The following is a 17,371-nucleotide window of genomic DNA, read 5'->3' as shown; positions in this document are numbered from 1 at the left end:
GGGGCCTGGGCTCTGCTCCTAAAAACTTGTGTGCACTTGGGTGAGTCAGTAAACATCTAGGCCTCAGGTTCTTTGCTTATAATTATAAAGTCAAGGAGGAAGAGTAGGTGGTCTAATGTCCTCTGACTTCACCTTGGCCCATGTTAAAATTGGATGACAGCATAGGTGATTAAGGAGTCTGAATTCTAAACCCACCTTCCTCAGTGAATTCTGCCTAATTTGACTTGCAGGAAAAGGAAGAAGTCTCATGCCTTTTATCTGTAGAGTTAAATGAATCTGTGTCTGTAAGGGGCTGAATCAATGCTTTGATAATGACCCCCCCCGATTTAACCACAGTCAAGACAGAATTATATCTAGATATAACTCCAAGAGCAGTTTTTATAGATTGTATTAGCCTACCTTAGGAAAGCTGGGGCTTGGAGGATTAATGTGTGAGGAGCAGGGCCTGGAGCAACCTGAAAATTAGATGCAAAATAACACAGAGATTAGCACCATTCTACTTTTTTTTGAGTCTTTCCCTTGGGCCACTTTGTGCAATAGCCCCATGAACTGGAAGGAGAACTTATTGTATGAGCTGCAAAAGTTCTACTGGGCTCCTTCTGGGGCTGACCTCTGAGACTGTGGTATCTTAGTCAACCCGCCAGGTGGCACTCCCTCAGTTTCACCTCCATGCAGAAATACTATTGAAAGCAAAAGTCTTTTGTTGTTTCTTCCTCTGACCCCATCCCCCACTCTCAACTGGCCAGTTGAGGTGAATTGTACATGTAATTTATGACTTAATCATAAATTCAAAATAATTATACTTTACTACATCTCAGGGGTCTTGAAATGTAGGTGCTATGTTCTGCTTTCTGCTGGGGCCCAGAGAGGATAGAGAGACAATAATAAATTATAACTTCAGGCTGCAGTTGGTAAGCTTGAGGAATTGCCATTTGAGTGGAAAGTGCTTGAACAGCCAAATGAGCACCTGTCATGTTTCTTTTCACTTTGAAAAGTAGAAAGGTGACAGCACAGTTTCAGCTGCTTGTCCAATATGAATCTAGACTTTTCCTACCTTCTCTGTTATTGCCATGTTTATTGTAACCTCCCAATCCATGGGATGTTCTTCGCCTCCTGAAATTTCCATTCTAAAATATATGAAGAAATGCAGACCTTGGCAAAAATGCATATAAACATAAACTTGTTGTCTTGGTCTCTATCTCTTTTTGCAGTCAGGTTAAAATTAGAGTGATGTGTTTGTGTGTGTGTGTGTGTGTGTGTGTGTGTGTGTGTGTGTGTGTGTGAGAGAGAGAGAGAGAGAGAGAGAGAGAGAGAGAGAGAGAGAGAGAGAGAGAGATTGGATGAATTTTGAGTAGGGGAGCAGTGAGTCTGCTGCTCCCAGGCACTTTTCTGTGAGATGATTTGCCCTATCCAACCTGAATCTTTTTTGCTCTTTCTCTGCTCCTCTTCACTAATCAATTGTGTCAAAAGAGTAGAACTTGTGGATTACTCACCTAGGAGAAAATCTCCTGCTCTGTGTGAGATTTAATTCACCTAAGAAGACACTAATGGCATTTTTTGAATAGGAGAATTAGTGCATTTCTAACTATTCTTAGAGTTCTTGTCTATACACACCCTGAAACATTTTCCAGTCCTTGAGCTAAGGTGTGTTAGGAGAAACAAAGAGACACACTTAGCACATTTTGCTTGCTAGCTCATATCACTTATTTAGAACCGGAAAAGACTTAGAAGTCACTTTGCCCATTCTTAATAACATTGAGGGATCTGAAACCCAGAGATGTCCTCTCAGGGGGAGCAAAACTAAGATTTGAACTTAAGTCCTCTGACTTCAATTACAACAGTCTTTTCCTTGATCACTTGATCACAATAATTTTTTTTTATTTTTTCCAGTTCCATGTAAAGACAAATTTTAATATTTTTTTAAACAAAATTTTGGGTTCCAAATATTCTCCCTTCCACCTTCCTCTCCCTTCTCCCTCAGATGGAAATCAATTTGATATAGGTTATTTATATATATTGTTTAAAAATTAATATTCATATCATCCTTTTTGTCATATTTTATCTGGCCTTTTTTCCCCTGTATTACCTTGTACTCAATGACCATTCAGATGAAGTGAATTACTCTGCAGTGACTTGGAATATCCTTGTTGGAAAGGACCTTAAGAGACCCCCCCCCACATCATATATCTAACTATGTAGGATAATTACTGCACCCACTCCCCAGAAAGAGGAAATTATCTCTCTGATTCTTAGGAATATCTAGAAAGTATATTTCTCAACCCTTAATTTTTTTGGATATTTAACAGATCTTGCTATATTTCTTATTATCTTAGGGAGATAACCTATATAACATTAATTTTTAAGTTGCTGATAATAGCTTACATTTACATCTTGCTTTAGGTTTATTAAGTTTCCTCTGTAGTAACCTTGTGAAGTAGCTCTTTTTTTGTTGTTTGTTTGCTTTAGTCTGGATTTATGATTTCTTAATGTAAGGAGCTCCTAAACTGTTGCCCATCTCAGTGTAGATCAATACTTTTTCTGTAACCTTGTTTTAGAAAGTTACCTTTAAGGTATCTTGATCAGTTACTGCCAGAATGACTCAAAGGTGGGAACTGAAACCTCTGTCACAATACGGAGGCCAAAACAGGGAAACTGAGGCTCAAATTCATTTCAGTGCAACATACATGTATTAAGTGTCTATTATGAGCTAGGAAATGAGATTACCAAACCTGAAAGGAAATAGTCTTTGCTTTCATTGAGTTCACATTCTCTTTGGAGGACTCAGGGAGTGCTGTGTATCAGGAATACCACCTGGACTGTAATGACAAACATGCTTGCCATGGCCACATCACCAGGTAAGATCATGCATTTTGTCAGCAAATGAGGAAGTTATTATAAAGCTGTAAGATCTTAGTGCTATTCTTAGCTCCATCTAACTTGAATCTCTCTGCATAGAGAGGTTTTTGGAAAATGCCTTGACCAGTATTAGCTTCTTTGGGTAATAAAGTCACATTATCTTTGTATGTTCATCAATTTTTTAATTCAGTGCTTCAAGGAAATGTAAATTTGTTTTCCACTGAGATCTTAATTCCCTCTTTGTCTAAGTTGATATACTTTGTGAGTTGCACTGGCTGAAAATTTATATCCCTTTGTCAGCTTAATGGGGCTACTCCTTGAATGACAAAGCCTATCCCCTGGTTTGATCGTAGACCTGCTAGAGCATGAGCTTTTCTGGTATAACCTTGGATATCACAGGCTCACTTCCAGATCACAGTAAGATGTCATAGGGAAAGAATATTGGTAGAGGGTTGTCACCTTTAGTCTTAAAACATGGACAGTGGCTGTGATGTTCTGATTCTTGGTGCTGGATTGGATTTCCATCCTTTCCATCCTCTGTCATCAGTGATCTTTTCAAAGAGAATGGAGGAAGCCAATTTATTTTCCACAACCTGTGTAACAACTTTGAACTCTTGGGTGTACCAGGGATGATTTTGACTTTCAAATTGTAATTAAATCAGATTAAGCCTTTGGTAGCAGGGCTATATAAGCACACTTAGCAACACTGATCCCAGTAGAATTTGTTTTCTATCAAATTATTATTATTATTATTATTATTTAGATTTTTCAAGTCAATGGGGTTAAGTGGCTTGCCCAAGGCCACATGGCTAGGTAATTATTAAGTATCTGAGGTCGGATTTGAACCCAGGTACTCCTGACTCCAAGGCTGGTGCTCTATTCACTGCACCACCTAGCCACCTCTATCAAATTATTCTTAATCAATTTTAACCCAGTAAATATTTCTATCTTATTTTATTGACCTGAATAGTAGAGTTTGATCAAACTAACACGGAGTGTTCTCTAGTACTTACTGCAATGGGCCACATTTTCTTGAACGCCTGTTTTCCCTACATTATATTTCTAATTGTCCTAACTTTTTAAGTCTTTTCAGGTCTCAAAGAGGAATCAGTAGGTTTCTTTCTAGATCTCCAGTAGAAAACTTGGGGGAAAAGTAGGGAGAGAGGAATGGTGGTGAGCAAATTATATGAAGGAACAGAAAACAGGGTCTCTTACTGGTTTCTGTTTTTGTGCTCTTTACACTTCATTTGGAAAGCTCTGTTCCCCAGGGGACACTAGGATAGGCTGATAAACCTCTACAAAGGGAGAAACAGAAAAATGCTTTCTCTCTCTCTCTCTCCTACTCAGTACCCTACTTTTAACAGGCATTCCCTGTCTCTCAAATGTAGCACCACCCCTTTTCCACATCTTTCCAGTCCCTCTTACCCTCAAACCTCTTTGGAAAATGGTTAAAAGTGTTACAAATTAGAAAAGTGGAGAGGTTTGGGGGAAGAGGAGGAGGAGGAAAGAGGGGGGAAAGAAAGGGGAGGAGGTTTGAGAAACAAAGTCCAGGTTAAACCAGCTCTGTCTGAAGTGGGATTTAATTTCCCTGTGTACATTCAAAGTTGTGAAAATGAATTATTAACCTCAAGAATTCAGTTCCCTCAACACCCTAGCAGGATAGCCAGGCCTTCCAGCAAAGGATAAAAAGCAAGTTTAAACTTTGCAGCTTGGAGTCCCCCACATGCCTCTTTTAGCCTACTGAAAGAGGTTATGCTTCTGTGGAAAACTGAATCCTTGGTGAGATTTATGGAGTTAGACATCTTCTATCCTGAAAAAGGAAAGAACTTTCATATTTACTTCCTTTGAGGAATGACTTATTTAATGATCCCTGTGTGTCCTTAAAACTAATTTATCTTCCCAAATTCCACATTTACTCTTAGTAAACAAATACTTGGTTGGTTCTGGCCAGTTATTAAATAACCATAGAAACATAGAATATCAGAGCAAGAAGAAATTTTCATTACTTACCTCCTTATGCCTATTTTAGAACAGTAAACTGAGGTTAAATGACTTGCCCAGTGTCACCACAGCTGGTGAGTATCATAGTTTAGAATCAAACCCACACCATTTGATGCTGAATTCAGCATTTTTTTAAAATCTGAATTCATGATTTTTTAAAGAAAGATTTTATTTATTTTAAGATTTATAATTTTCCCCCTAGTCTTGCTCCCCCCCCCCCCACAGAAGGCAGTCTGTTAGTCTTTACATTTTTTCCATGGTATACATTGATCTAAATTGAATCTGATGAGAGAGAAATCATATCCTTAATAAAGTATAAGAGATATCAAAATTATAGAAGTTTTTTTTTTTCCTAAATTGAAGGTTATAGTCTTTGGTCTTTGTTCAAACTCCACAATTTTTTCTCTGGATACAGATGGTATTCTCCATCACAGATAACCCAAAATTGTCCCTGATTGTTGCACCGATGGAATGAAGAAGTCCAAGGTTGATCATCACCCTCATGTTGCTGTTAGGCTGTACAATGTTTTTCTGGTTCTGCTCATCTTGTTCAGCATCAGTTCATGCAAATCCTTCCATGATTCCCTGAATTCCCATCCCTCCTGATTTCTAATAGAACAATAGTGTTCCATGATATACATATACCACAGTTTGTTAAGCCATTCCCTGATTGAAGTACATTCACTTAATTTCCATGAATTCAGTATTTTAAAAACTGCATCATGTTGCTATCATTTTCCATTTGGGGAGGATTGATGAAGTGATGTAGGCCTTCTTTTTGCAAGCTAACTATATTATTTCATTGGGTATGTGCTTCTAGTTGACCTGTTTTAGATCCTTACCTTTTTATAGCAGTGTGAATATCTGTTTATTTAAAGGCAAAAGGACCCAGTGTATTTGCCCTTTTGACTATTAAATACAGAAATCCTCATATTTGTAATTTCTTGAATCCTTTCCCAAGATTTGATGCAAGTATCAAGATTGAAGAAATGACTGTAGAAAGTGCCAGAGTGGATATCAATATAAAAGATCTTTGCCATTGATGCACACTTACTTTCATTTAAAGGACCCTTTGTCTAAGTGATGTAATCTAGCAGACAAGTGGGTGGGATGGGGTAGGTGGGACGTGTACAAAGAAGTGGTAAGGGCCAGGAAAAGTTTTGCCTATCTTGCTGGAGTACCTTATGTAAAGGGAGGCTCATACTAGTATGAAATTGTAGGGGCATTAGTGTTCAGAATTTGGCCCCCACAACCATCAGATATTCAAAAGATGGAACTTTTTTCTTCCTCCCTTTTGTTGAGTAAGTTTTATGGACTGAGTTTCTTAGTTGTAGTCAACAAAAGGCAGTTGGTTAATTTTGTTTTGTACTGTCATAGGAATTTTTTTCCTACAAACATCCATGCCTCATGAACCAAGTGGTGCTTTCATGTTTCTTTAACAACAACAACAACAAAAGTAATCTTTTAAGACTGAAACTGTCATTTCAAATGTCCTTTCAGACTCCACAAAGTCTCATACGCTCCATGAATCTTCAGCCACTTTTACACAATTAGAGTTTTAGACAAATTGCAAACTCTCAAATTAAAATTGCTGGGTTCTTTCTGAAAGTCATAAAGGATTAGAGACAGTTGGAAGCAATTTCAAGAGAGTTCCTCAATTAGAGGGTTGCCAAGAGTTTAAATGAAGGTGCAAACCTGAAAGTAATACTTCTAATACTCTTTTTGCCACATGGGCCGAATCAGATTAGTTGCTACTGAAAAGAACAAAAGCACTTAACAAATCTGTTCATTAAGATGATTTCCCCTTAATGATGTCTGTGGTTCTTAGTATTAATAACACAGAAGTTTACTGGGATTCCATTGGGATTTGCAAGACTGATCTTGACTCTTTCTGACTCAGATATCACTGAGTGACTGTTTCTTCATTTCTTATGATCCTGGCTAGAACCCATTAAAATGTTCATTACCCAAGCTGGAGCCAGGGGGCAAGAAAACTTGTGACATGAATGCTTCCTTTTTCTTTCCTATTCCTCACACCTCCCAAACAGGAAAGTATCTTCCTCTAGTCCTGCCAAAATAGCCAAAGTCAGCTAGTCACATTAAGATGGGTATTGTACTGAGTTACGGGGGAGGGGGAAGAGTAAATGAGGCATTTTTTGGACAAGATATTGGATTTAAACTTCTCCTGAAATGATTTGTGTTGATTTTTTGATATCAAAATCAAAATGCTTTGATTTATTCATTTTCTAAATAAATTATCTATTTTATGTCATTTCCAGACTCTAAAATACAGTATATGTAAAGTATATGGGACACAGTATATGTAAATAATATGGAATTGTTATTGCTGGGAATATAGCTATTAAACACCTTTTAAAGACTGATAGTCAGTATGACATAGTACATAAAAAGTTGAACTTCAGAATCAGAAAGGCCCAGGTTCAACTTGAAGTGAACAAGGTCTATGACTCTGGACAAGTAATTTAATTTCTCAATGACCTGGGCCATTTTCCCAAGACTTTTAAGTTGCATAATAGATGGTGATCTAGGTTGCTTCAGGAAGTTACTCTTACCAAGGAAAACATTAATAGGGCTGCATGGGGGGAGGAGAAGATTGGATAGTGTGATATTATATTGTGGATATTTTGAAAACATTCTAGGTTTTTTTTTTTAAATACAAAGACTATCCTTTTCCTTAGTTCTGACTACAATAAATTTATAATTTTTTTAGATATAAGCAGTCTTTAAGGAAGAGAGGAGAAATGGACTGATGATGTTGAGATTGTAGAACCAGGCAGTGTACTGAATGAAATTAACAGAAAGTAAACTGAGGCAATTTTCCATGCTAGACATCATTTATTAATAAGGGCAAAACTGCCTGTCAATAATATGGGTCAGTGGCTTGTCTCCATTTATGCCAAACGACCTGAGCAAAAGGGTAGTTCTTCTTTTATAGGTTATGGAGAGTAAAAACAAAGAAGAGAACAGGGTAGATGCCATCATGGGTCTGAGGGCAACATGATTGGTTAGAGAACTAAGGTGCAGGGGGAAAAATGTGATTGGTTGGAACTTGTTAATGAGAGCTCACAATGATCCTCTTCTTGTTTTCTGAAACTAAGAAACATTTCTTGTTTTGAGTCAAGGTGCCAGATAATGGCCTAGACTTTTGGGCATTAAATTCTTCCAGGGTAGCTTGGTAGTGTAAAGTTATTGGTCTTGATTCCCTTTTGTTTACGTGCATCTGCCAAGATCAGCTAAATTCTTAGGGCAAGTATAGATATCAGTGATTATCAGAAGAATTGGATTTCTAAACTTAATCTATTTGAGGCCAGCTGAATTCTGAACTAAGTTCAGAGATGAAGAACCATCATTCAAGCAGTTACAGGAAAAACATAATTGTAAATAAGATCAATAAGAAAATAATACACAATCAATTCATTCTTCTCAGCATGTGAATTTGTCAAGCAGAATCTAGGAGTTGGTCTGTTGTGGGCTATATTTTCTCAATTTCATGTTGCTTCAAGACAAATTTTATAGTCTTTTTATGAGCTCTTTGAGGGCAGTGACAGTCTTTTGTCTCTTTTTTTTTATCCCTAGTGCTTAGCACATAGTGCCTAGCATTCCCCTTAGGGGAAGCTTGTAGACACAAACATAGGTGCTTAATAAATGTATATTGATTGATTGATTTTTGGCAATGGATAGTAGCCATTTTTTTAGGTTGTTGATTATTCAGAGAAATAATCTATGATACTGGTACAGGGAATAATTTCAGGAAGAGGAAGACCAGATTCTTTTCAAAAAAGGATTTTATAGCTAAAATAACACTTTCTAACAGTATCTTTTCTGAGTTGAGCTCCTGTTGCTATATATCCTGCTTTGAACTTGATATTAATATTATGCTCTCAGTTCTTTCATGATGCAGTTTTAGGCTTGAGTTATGTTCATCTGAAACGTAGTAACTTATCGTATTGACTAGTCCTTTACCTAAAAACTGATGGGGAAAGGAAACCTTTGAGTTGGAGAAGAAACAAGAAGGTCTTGGGCAGAGGTGAAAGCTAACTTTCACTAATCTAGAAAGTTACAAACTTTCTCAGAAATTGAAAATATAGTTGTATTGTGAAAAGGAATACAATAGAGGGGGAGTAAAAACATTTGTGAAAAAAAAATTTTTTTTTAGGTTTTTGCAAGGCAAATCCAGGGTTAAGTGGCTTGCCCAAGGCCACACAGCTAGGTAATTATTGTCTGAGACCAGATTTGAACCCAGGTACTCCTGACTCCAAGGCCGGTGCTAAAGAATTTCTTTAAAGAATTAAATGTCAGTTTCTAAAATAATTTTTGTTCTACTTGAAAACTGAACTTATACTACCACTTGATAGTATACAGTAATAAATAACTTATTATTGAAAAGTATTATGTAATATAAATGTATTATGCAAATTATGTAAAGTATTATGTAAATAATGTAAGTCATTTGTTCTCTTCTGAATTAATTTTTTTTCATATTATGCCTTTAGATGATCTTAATATAACCCATCAACACTGTGTTTTGGCTGGTTTGCAACCTCGATTCAGTTCTACTCACAGAGTGGCAGAGGTAAGTAGAAAAGAAACTCTGCTGTGAATGGGAAGTAACTGAATGATATGTTAAAACACCACCATCAACTAAGGTCCTCTCCTCAACTGGCCTCTGGGATAGATTGAAAAAAATCTCTGTAATAGTATTTGAAAAAAGACAAGCTCTTGTCTCACTAACTCCAGTCTTCCTTCACCTCTTGTTTGAGTTCTGTGGATGCTGTAGAAAATGCAGTGGTGTGATACCTTGAGGCCAAATTATTGTAAAAGGCTGGAGCCAGAAGTGGCTATTTAGGAGGTTCTGTGTGGCAAGGATGTCATTTTGTAATTTGTTCAGCAGTCAAGGGCAAGACCTGGTTGGCCAGAATAGAATGGAAGTGTTTGTGCTCCTGCATGTTTTAGCTCTGTTTGCTAAATTTGCATTTTCCTCAACTTTTCAGTCAGGCCTCTAGGCATTGGAATGTTAATTTGAAGAGGCATTTGTTGTTTTGACAAGGAATTCTCCCTTGTTATACTCTTATCCCCACCTCCTTGCTCAATTCTTTCACCTTTAGAAAAGCCAGGGCCCTTGAGACATGGAACATGAACTGAAGGTCAGCAGACCAGACTGGTTCTTGAAGGGAGCTAGAGTGCCAAAGGCTACAAATAGTGAATACTCTGGTTTTCATGTGTGGAAATAGAGATGAAGCAGATCATTATTTCAGTAAATCTATGATGCTCTTAAGGTAGGTACACTCTTAGCAGCTTAATCTGTCTGCTCCTCATCCTGTACAATTTTGTGGCTCACCTCCATAGAGGATCTACCCATCACCATATGTTAGTCTTCTTTATGAGTTTTTTTTTAAATTTCTATTACTCTTTTGATTAAGTTTTATTGATGCTTTCTGACTTTACATCAGTTATTTTCCACCTTACCCCCTCCAAACTGAACTCTCCAATATGACAAAGACATCTGATTTGGACACCAGTTCTGATAATAGATACACACACACACACACACACACACACACACGTGTGTGTGTGTGTGTGTGTGTGTGTGTGTGTGTGTAAATCTTCCATGAGATAGGAAGTATATGTCAATATATCATTATTTCTTTTCCAGGATGATAATTTTTTTTTATTACTTGGAGACAAAATTCCTTTTAGTGATCTTTTCTTTCACATTGTTGTAGTCATTACACATTTTCTTGGTTCTGCTTCACTCTACATTACTTCCAAGAAGAGAGGGAACAATTAATAACTCTGCCACTCACTGGAGTGTCCTTATAAAGATCATTTTCATTTAGGATCACTTATAGTCTTGAGCTTGCATGACTAGCTATTTGGACTTAGGTTATGAATGTTATATTTTGCCTCATCTTCAATTTAGTCCCAGATCCATTGCCAGGAATGGAAGAACAGGATATAGAGGTGTCTTTCTAGTTCTTAGAATTATCCTTGTTCTTTGATTGATTGTCCTGGTCCGGGCTCAATAATGACTTCAGCATGTAATTACCCTTTTAGAAGTCAAAGAGAATGTATTTGTGACAGTTTTTAGGAATACTATGGTCAAAGTCAAGATTAAGTAGATCTTTGTCTTCTCTGGTCATTTCTAGAAACAGTCTATTTTTTTTAAAAATTTTTTTATTAAAGATATTATTTGAGTTTTACAATTTTCCCCCCAATCTTACTTCCCTCCCCACCAGGGAAAGCAATCTGTCAGTCTTTACTTTGTTTTCATGTTGTATATTGATCCAAATTGAGTGTGATGAGAGATAAATCATATCCTTAAGGAAGAGACAAGTCTAAGAGGTAACAAGATCAGACAATAAGATATTTGTTTTTTTTCTAAATTAAAGGGAATAGTCCTTGAACTTTATTCAAACTCCACGGCTCTTTATCTGGATACAGATGGCACTCTCCTTTGCAGACAGCCCCAAATTGTTCCCGATTGTTGCACTGATGGAATGAGCGAGTCCTTCAGGGCTGAACATCACCCCCATGTTGCTGTTAGGGTATACAGTGTTTTTCTGGTTCTGCTCATCTCACTCAGCATCAATTCATGCAAATCCCTCAAGGCTTCCCTGAAATCCAGTCCCTCCTGGTTTCTAATAGAACAATAGTGTTCCATGACATACATATACCACAGTTTCCCAAGCCATTCCCCAATTGACAGACATTTACTTGATTTCCAATTCTTTGCCACCACAAACAGGGCTGGCATAAATATTTTTGTACAAGTGATGTTTTTACCCTTTTTCATCATCTCTGCAGGGTATAGACCAAGTAGTGGTATTGCTGGGTCAAAGGGTATGAATATTTTTGTTGCCCTTTTGGGCGTAGTTCCAAATAGCTCTCCAGAAAGGTTGCATGAGTTCACAGCTCCACCAACAGTGTAATAGTGTCCCAGATTTCCCACAACCCTTCCAAAAATGATCATTATCCTTTCTAGTCATATTGACCAATTTGAGAGGTGTGAGGTGGTACCTCAGAGAAGCTTTAATTTGCATTTCTCTAATATTTAAGGATTTAGAGCAATTTTTCATATGGCTATGGATTTCTTTGATCTTCTTATCTGTAAGTTGCTTTTGGATATCCTTTGACCATTTGTCAATTGGGGAATGGCTTTTTGTTTTAAAAATATAACTCAGTTCTCTGTATATTTTAGAAATGAGTTCTTTGTCAGAATCATTAGTTGTAAAGATTGTTTCCCAATTTACTACATTTCTTTTGATCTTGGTTACAGTGGTTTTATATGTGCAAAAGCTTTTTAATTTAATGTAATCAAAATCATCTAGTTGGTTTTTGGTGATGTTCTCCAACTTTTCCTTAGTCATAAACTGCTCCCCTTTCCATAGATCTGACAGGTAAACTAGTTCTTGATCTTCCAATTTGCTTATAGTATTATTTTTTATGTCTAAATCCTGTAACCATTTGGATCTTATCTTGGTAAAGGGTGTTAGGTGTTGGTCTAATCTAAGTTTCTTCCATACTAACTTCCAGTTATCCCAGCAGTTTTTATCAAAGAGGGAGTTTTTATCCCAATAGCTGAACTCTTTGGGTTTATCAAACAGCAGATTACTATAATCATCTCCTCCTTTTGCACCTAGTGGCATACCACTATTTCTTAGCCAGTACCAAACAGTTTTGATGACTGATGCTTTATAATATAATTTTAGATCAGGTACGGCTAAGCCAACTTCTTTTGCACTTTTTTTCATTAAGCTCCTGGAAATTCTTGACTTTTTATTTCTCCATATGAAATTTACTTACATTTTTTTCTAACTCATTAAAGTAATTTTTTTGGAATTTTGATTGGTAGGGCACTAAACAGGTAGTTTTAGTTTTGGTAGAAGTGTCATTTTTATTATATTAGCTCTGCCTATCCATGAGCAGTTGATATTTGCCCAGTTATTTAAATCTGATTTAATTTGTGTGAGAAATGTTTTATAATTGTTTTCAAAAAGTTTCTGAGTCTGCCTTACAGGTATTTTATATTGTCTGAGCTTACTTTGAATGGGTTTTCTCTTTCTAGCTCTTCCTGCTGTATCTTGCTAGGCATATATAGAAAAGTTGAAGATTTATGAGGGTTTAGTTTATAACTTGCAACTTTGTTAAATTGCTAATTGTTTCCAGTATTTTTCTGGATGATTTCTTGGGATTCTCTAGGTAGACCATCATGTCATCTGCAAAGAGTAAGAGTTTTGTCTCTTCCTTCCCAATTATAATTCCTTCAATTTCTTTTTCTTCTCTAATTGCTGAAGCTAACATTTCTAATACAGTATTGAATAGTAGTGGTGATAATGGGCACCCTTGTTTCACCACTGATCTTATTGGGAATGCCTCTAGCCTCTCCCCATTGAATATAATGCATGTTGATGGTTTCAGATAGCTATTGCTAATTATTCTAAGGAACAGTCCATTTTTTCCTATACTCTCTAGTGTTTTTAGTAGGAATGGATGCTGTATTTTGTCAAAAGCTTTTTCAGCATCTATTGATATTATCAAATAATTTTTGATAGGTTTGTTGTTGACGTAACTGAGTATACTAACAGTTTTCCTAATATTGAACCAACCCTGCATTCCTGGGATAAATCCTACTTGATCATAATGTATTATCCTAGTCATAACTTGTTGCAATCGTTTTGCTAAGATTTTATTTAAGATTTTTGCATCTATATTCAGCAGGGAGATAGGTCTATAATTTTCTTTCTCTGTTTTAACTATTCCTGGTTTAGGTAACAGCACCATATTGGTGTCATAGAAAGAGTTAGGCAGAGTTCCATCTTTCCCTATTTTTCCAAAGAGTTGATATAGAATTGGAACCAGTTGTTCCTTAAATGTTGGGTAGAATTCACTTGTGAATCCATCAGGCCCTGGAGATTTTTTCTTGGGAAGTTCAGTGATGGCTTGTTGAATTTCTTTTTCTAAGATAGGGTTGCTTAGGTATTTAATATCCTCTTCATTTAACCTGGCCAATTTATATTTTTGTAAGCATCCATTTCACTTAGATTATCAAATTTATTAGCATAGAGTTGGGCAAAATAATTTTGGATTATTAATTTAATTTCCTTCTCATTGGTGGTGAATTCACCTTTTTCATATATGATACTAGCAATTTGGTCTTCTTCTTTTTTTAATCAAATTGACTATGGGTTTATCAATTTTATTTGTTTTTTCATAGTACCAGCTTTTGGCTTTATTTATTAATTCAATATTTTTTTGCTTTTGCTTTTATTAATTTCTCCTTTGATTTTTAGAATTTCTTATTTGGTATTTAATTGGAGATTTTTAATTTGTTCTTTCTATAATTTTTTGTTGTATGTTTAGTTCATTGATTTCCCCTTTCTCCAATTTATTCATGTAAGCATTTAAAGCTATAATATATCCCCTGAGAGCAGCTTTGAGTGAATCCCATAGGTTTTGGTATGTTGTTTCATAATTATCAATATCTAGGATAAAATGGTTAATTCTTTCTATAATTTGTTTTTTGGTCCACTCATTTTTTAAAATGAGGTTATTCAGTTTCCAGTTGGTTCTGGGTCTGTATCTCCTTGGCCCAATATTGCATATGACTTCTATTGCATTATGATCTGAGAAAGATGTATTCACTATTTCTGCAGTTGATCATTAGGTTTTTATGCCCTATTATATGCTCAATTTTTGTATAAGTTCCATGTACTGCAGAGAAAAAGGTATATATATTCCTTTCTATCCCCATTCAATTTCCTCCATAAGTCTACCATATCTAGTTTTTCTAACAATTCATTTACCTCCTTAACTTCTTTCTTGTTTATTTTATGATTGGAGTTATCTAGATCTGAGAGTGGGAGGTTGAGGTCTCCTACTAGTAGAGTTTTGCTCTCTATATCTTCCTGTAGTTCTTTCAGCTTCTCCTCTAAGAATCTGGATGCTGTCCCATTGGGTGCATATATATTCAGTATTGAAATAGCTTTATTGTCTATGGTACCTTTTAGGAGGATAAAGTTTCCTTCCTTATCTCTTTTAATGCTATGTATTTTTGCTGCTGCTTTGTCTGAGATAAGGATTGCTACCCCTGTTTTTTTTTTACTTCAGCTGAAGCAAAATATATTTTGCTCCAACCTTTTACCTTTACTGTATGTGTATCTCTCTTCTTCAAATGAGTTTCTTGTAAGCAGCATATTGTAGGATTCTGGTTTTTAATCTACTCTTCTATTCACTTATGTTTTAAGGGAGAGTTCATCCCATTCACATTCAAGGTTATGATTACTAATTCTTTATTGCCCTCCATACTTTCTTCCCTCTGTTTGTATTTTCCCCTTCCCCCTCCCTTTATCCATATTCCCTAGTATTTTGTTTCTGAATACCACCCCCTTCTGTGTGTTTACCCTCCTATATCACCCCTCCCCTTTCTTTTTCCCTTTTCCCTTCCCTTTCTTTTGTTAGTTCCCCTTTTTTCCCAATCCCCCTCCCTTTCTCCGTCCCCCCTCCCCTTTTCCCCTTTTAATCCTTGAAAGGTTAGATTTTTTTTAAGTTAACTGAGTATGTGTAAGTTGACTTTAAGCCAAGTCTGATGAGAAGAAGATTCAGGTTCAGGTGTTTCTTATCTTGTCCCTTCTTCCCCAATATTACCATAGGTATTTTGTACCTCTTAGTGTAATGAGATTTACCCCCTTCAATCCCCTCCCTCCTCCAGTCTATTTCCTATCCCCCCCCCTTTTAAGGAAGCATTGCTTTTTTAGATCATTCTCTCTGAGTCATAGAAAATTCTGAGGATCTGTCACTTCTAGCTATGCACATTATGTCTAATAGAGTTAAAATTCTTGAGAGTTATTACAGTCTTTCTCCCAAGTGGGGTTAAAGCCAGTTACATCCCATTGGATAGCAGTCTCATGGATAGGTCATGAATGTCCATCATTTCTGGCTAGGTGTATTCTCTCTGTTAGAGTTACAATTCTCAAGATTTATGAGAATCTTTTCCCCCATGCTGGAATATAGCCAGTTTCAACTTATTGGATAACATTTTTTTAACCGTCCCCCACCTTTTTTTTTTTTTTACCTTTTCATGTGTCTCTTGAACCTCCTGTTTGATGACCAAATTTTCTATTTAGCTCTGGTCATTTCATCAGAATTTTTGGAATTCTTCCATTTCGTTAAATGTTCATCTTTTTCCCCTGGAAGAGAAGGCTCAGCTTTGTGGGATAGTAGATTCTTGGCTGCATTCCAAGCTCCCTTGCTCTTCGAAATATCTCATTCCAGGCCCTTAGATCCCTTAATGTTGATGCCGCCAGCTCCTGAGTGATCCTTACTGTGGCTCCTTGATATTTAAATTGTTTCTTTCCGGCTGCTTGTAGGATTTTCTCTTTTATCTGACAGTTCTGGAATTTGGCCACAACATTCCTTGGTGTTTTCATTTTAGGGTCTTTTTCTGGTGGGGAACCATGTATTCGTTCAATACCTACTTTGCCCTCTGGTTCCTTGATATCAGGGCAGTTTTCCATCACTAGATCCTGTAATATTAAGTCTAGGTTTTTTTCCTCTTCAATGTTCTCAGGAAGTCCAATAATTTTCATGTTGCCCCTCCTCGACCTATTCTCAAGGTCACTGGTTTTGCTGATGAAGTATTTTACATTTTCTTCTATTTTTTCTATTTTTTGGTTTTTGTTTAACTGGCTCTTGCTGTCTCATTGAGTCATTAGTTTCTGCAGACTCCATTCTTTTATTTTTTTAAGAGAGGAGTTTTCTTCATTAACCTTTTGCAACTCCTTTTCCAATTGGTCCATTCTACTTTTGAAAGAGCTTTCCATTTGACCAATTGATGTTTTTTGAGAATTATTTTCTTTTTGTATTTGCCCAGTTGAGGATCTGAGAGAATTATTCTCATTTTGTATTTGTCCAATTGATGATCTGAGAGATTTATTCTCATTTTGTATTTGTCCAATTGTATTTTTTAAGGATTTGTTTTCTTGTTGCACGGTATTAATTGTCTCTCCCAAATTTTCCAGTTGATTTTTAAACTCCTTCCTTATTTCTTCAAAGAAGTCTTTCTGTGTTGAAGACCAAGTCGTTTTCTCCTCAGAGGTTCTAGGTCTCTCTGAGTTAGGGTCATTCTCTTCCAAGAATTTTTCTATGGCTCCACCTTTCTGTTGACCCTTCTTCATTTTGCTAAGACCTTGAGTTGGGGAGGGGCTGGTACACAGGCGCTGGGTATCTCTAGAGGGTTTACTTACTGAGTGCAGTGTCTCTGGCTGGCCAGTAGGAGGTGTTGGTTGCTTTCTCTGGAGTGTCTGTGACCTTGATTGAGGCCTTTTTCCTTAGCTTGAAGGGAGGAGTTGGAGCTAAAGAGTACTTTTGCCTTCAATCAATGGTGGGCTTTGCCCTGTCCTGAGGTCATTCCTCTCTTGATTGTCAGCTGGGCTGGTTCTTCTGCTCACACACCTGTGCCTGAGGCAGAAGTAGTCTGCTATTGTTTGTTGTGGGA

At 36.7% G+C, this 17,371-nt stretch overlaps 1 protein-coding gene across 9 annotated transcripts in view; it reads left to right on the top strand.

Moving 5' to 3' along the window:
* FTO (FTO alpha-ketoglutarate dependent dioxygenase) overlaps window positions 1–17,371 on the top strand; it is a 477,648-nt gene that overhangs the window by 163,963 nt on the left and 296,314 nt on the right. For all 9 annotated transcript variants that reach the window (XM_074211304.1, XM_074211303.1, XM_074211307.1 and 6 more), the window contains one exon: window positions 9,372–9,451. In XM_074211304.1, the coding sequence (XP_074067405.1) occupies window positions 9,372–9,451 (80 nt within the window). The remainder of the gene's footprint in view (window positions 1–9,371; window positions 9,452–17,371) is intronic.

The sequence above is a fragment of the Macrotis lagotis genome, chromosome 1 (genome assembly GCF_037893015.1).
Source record: "Macrotis lagotis isolate mMagLag1 chromosome 1, bilby.v1.9.chrom.fasta, whole genome shotgun sequence".
Classification (NCBI taxonomy): domain Eukaryota; kingdom Metazoa; phylum Chordata; class Mammalia; order Peramelemorphia; family Peramelidae; genus Macrotis; species Macrotis lagotis.
Note: the sequence above shows the minus strand (reverse complement) of the source record. Positions and strands in the feature narration are given on the sequence as shown.